General features: G+C 60.0%; 1 protein-coding gene across 1 annotated transcript in view; it reads right to left on the bottom strand.

Moving 5' to 3' along the window:
* Positions 1 to 2305: 2305 nt before the first annotated feature.
* The window catches only part of TMPRSS4 (transmembrane protease, serine 4), a 6698-nt gene continuing 6501 nt past the window's right edge, over positions 2306 to 2502 (bottom strand). Inside the window, exons 11-12 of the mRNA XM_010194493.1 lie at positions 2426 to 2502; positions 2306 to 2317 (exon numbers count right to left, since the gene is read on the bottom strand). Of these exons, the coding sequence (XP_010192795.1) occupies positions 2306 to 2317; positions 2426 to 2502 (89 nt within the window). The remainder of the gene's footprint in view (positions 2318 to 2425) is intronic.

Here is a 2502-nt window from a genome sequence, read left to right as displayed (position 1 = left end):
TTCGGCTGCCGTGGGGACTGGGAGCTTCTTGTGGACACGGACTGGGATGCTGCTGGGACGGGGGGAGCTGCCTGCTCCCTAGCGAAGGCAAGAGGGGGCCGGGCGGGCAGGGGTGGGTGCTGGGGGGCACCCTGGGCTGCAGCCGGGGGCCCTGGTGTGCCTGGGGGTAGAGGCCGTGAGGAGCTGGGGGCGTCTTCTCTGACAGGCGATGCTGAGCTGGGGCATTTCACACTGTGCAGGGCTGTCTCCTGGGGGCACTGGGGGGCTTCTCCCCAGCCAGTTGTGGGTGGCTTAACTCGCTGTGTGGATGTTTTGTATATCAGAGTCCAGTGGGGAAACGGCTGCTTGCGTTTCCCTCTCACCCGAGGAAAGCTGTGGCACTCCATCCATGATGCAGGGAGCAGGGAGCACAGTTGAGACCTGGCGAGGTGACCTGGGGCAAGTCGCTCTGCCTCTCCACGCCTCAGTTTCCCCATCTGTAAAATGGGGGCAATAACACTGCTCTACCTCACAGGGGTTGTTGTGAGGCGTCCTTGGCTAACGTGTGTAGAGGGCTTTGAGATCCTCGGATGAGGGGTGCCGCAGAGAGCCAGAGGGTCTGTGCGAGGGGCGCCAGGCAAACTGGCCCTTTCCCAAGGGATACGAGACCTGAGGAGAACGAGCTGATCCCTCAACTGAGGTTGACGATGTCCTTTACGATGTGATTTGTTCCCTGTTTCCCCTTTGTTTGGGGGTGTCTGTCACACACTTCATCTGTGGGTGCCTGCCAGAGCAGGGCCGTGCGTTTGGGACAGGAGACGGTTACAGGCACCCAGCCCGGGTGGATCCACGGGATCCTCAGGCAGAGCACTTGACTTCTCTGTGCTCGATTTCCCCATCCGTAAGATGGGGACGGTGAATCCGAGCTACCTCGCAGGAGGTGTGAGGCTCCCTGCGTCACCCTGCCAAGTGCTCTGGGGAGAAAGGCGCGCTGCGAATGCCAAACGTTGTTAACAGGACACTGCCACGTGTGAAAGTCTGGGCAGGAAGGCGCGAGGCCTCCCAGCTGCCCCCAGCCCGTCCTTGGAGGAGCCCTCCCGTGGGAGAGGACAGAGAGGGCAGGAAGGGATTTCTTTTTAAAGAACTATTTTTAGCTGTCCGAACCTGTTGGCCTTTTCCAGACGGTATCTGGGCAGCGCTCCACTTACCACAGGATATGCAATGCTGTGCTATGCATGGATCACTCCTCCGGCTTGACGGAAAACAGTCAGCATAACCAACTGTTGGGAAATGCAGCTCCGTATGCCCCTGTGTGCGGGGGGCTCCGGGGGGGCTCGTGCCCGCTCCCGTGGGGGCCTGTGGCTCTGGGGGCTGCAGAGGCTGTGCGGGGCGTGCGGGGTGCGTGCTGCGCCAGACACGGACGTGCTGGAGCCGACACGAGTGCACGCAGGAGGCGCCTGTGAACGAGCACAGGTGTGTGCAACACGCTGTGGTGATTGAACAGCACATTCTTTTGCACTGTAGGGGTTTAGTTAGCTTTGCCTTGAATGAAATAAAGTTTATGTTTACTAGAGAAACTCGCTCCCGTCTGGGTTGCTGTGGGTGTCCGTCGGGGCTTGTTGTGAACCCCCTGGGCACAGGGAGGTGCCTTTGTGGGGGCAGCGTTTGCAGGGCGCTTTGGGCTGTTTCCCAGTGCTAAAGGCTCTTTGAGCGCAGCTGCCTGGCCCCGATTTCTGAGGACACACTAGAAAAAGCTGATTTGTAAGAATGCCTAATGTCCCTGTTTGTTTACAGTAATTTAAACTGGGGTGCTTGAGTGGGTGGCTGAGGTCCACGCAGCTTTTTGAGGGCAGGAACAGCGCCTTCACAAAAATGAGCAAACAAAACCCTGCCTCGCGCTGGGAAAGCAGCTCCAGCACGTACATAGCACAGGGGACTGCGAAAACCACCCCTGCGAGCGAGAGGGACAAAGCCTTCAGAGGCTGCATGAAAAAACACTCACTTTATTTCAACAGGGATACTCCACAGCGCAAACGCCGCTTCTCTCTGTATAACAGCAGTGAGCAAAGAGCAGCTCAGCCCCACAGGAGCCTTCCTGCCACTGCAGGGGTACGGGGCAATAAATTAACCTCTCTCGGGAAGGGAGCGGGAGCCGATCGGGTTCCTTCACGGTGTCGGTGGCCGTCGCGTTAAATCCCAGCCTGGCAGCGAGGGAGCGGGAGGCACCGCTCACCTTCCGGGCTGGAGATCCATTTCCCAGCTGCTGCCGGAGCACGTAGGGACGGGGAGGGAGGTTTTGGGAGAGGGGAGGGAGTCCCAGCAGGTCTCAGAGCTCCGACTGCAAGGAGACAGACAGAGGAAAGCTGTGAAGAGCAGCCGAAAAGCCAGCGGCATCCCCAGGGAGCTGGCCCGGCGCAGAGCCGAGGGGGCTGCGGACGGCACCGACCCTGCGGACGGCCTGGATCCAGTTGAGGTAGGCACGGACGCTGGTGTAGACGCCAGGCGTGCTGGGGGTGCCGCAGC

This window comes from Mesitornis unicolor, unplaced genomic scaffold, assembly GCF_000695765.1.
Source record: "Mesitornis unicolor isolate BGI_N332 unplaced genomic scaffold, ASM69576v1 scaffold31731, whole genome shotgun sequence".
NCBI classification, from domain to species: Eukaryota; Metazoa; Chordata; class Aves; order Mesitornithiformes; family Mesitornithidae; genus Mesitornis; species Mesitornis unicolor.
The sequence above is the reverse complement of the archived record's forward strand: the minus strand, read 5'-3'. Positions and strand labels throughout refer to the sequence as shown.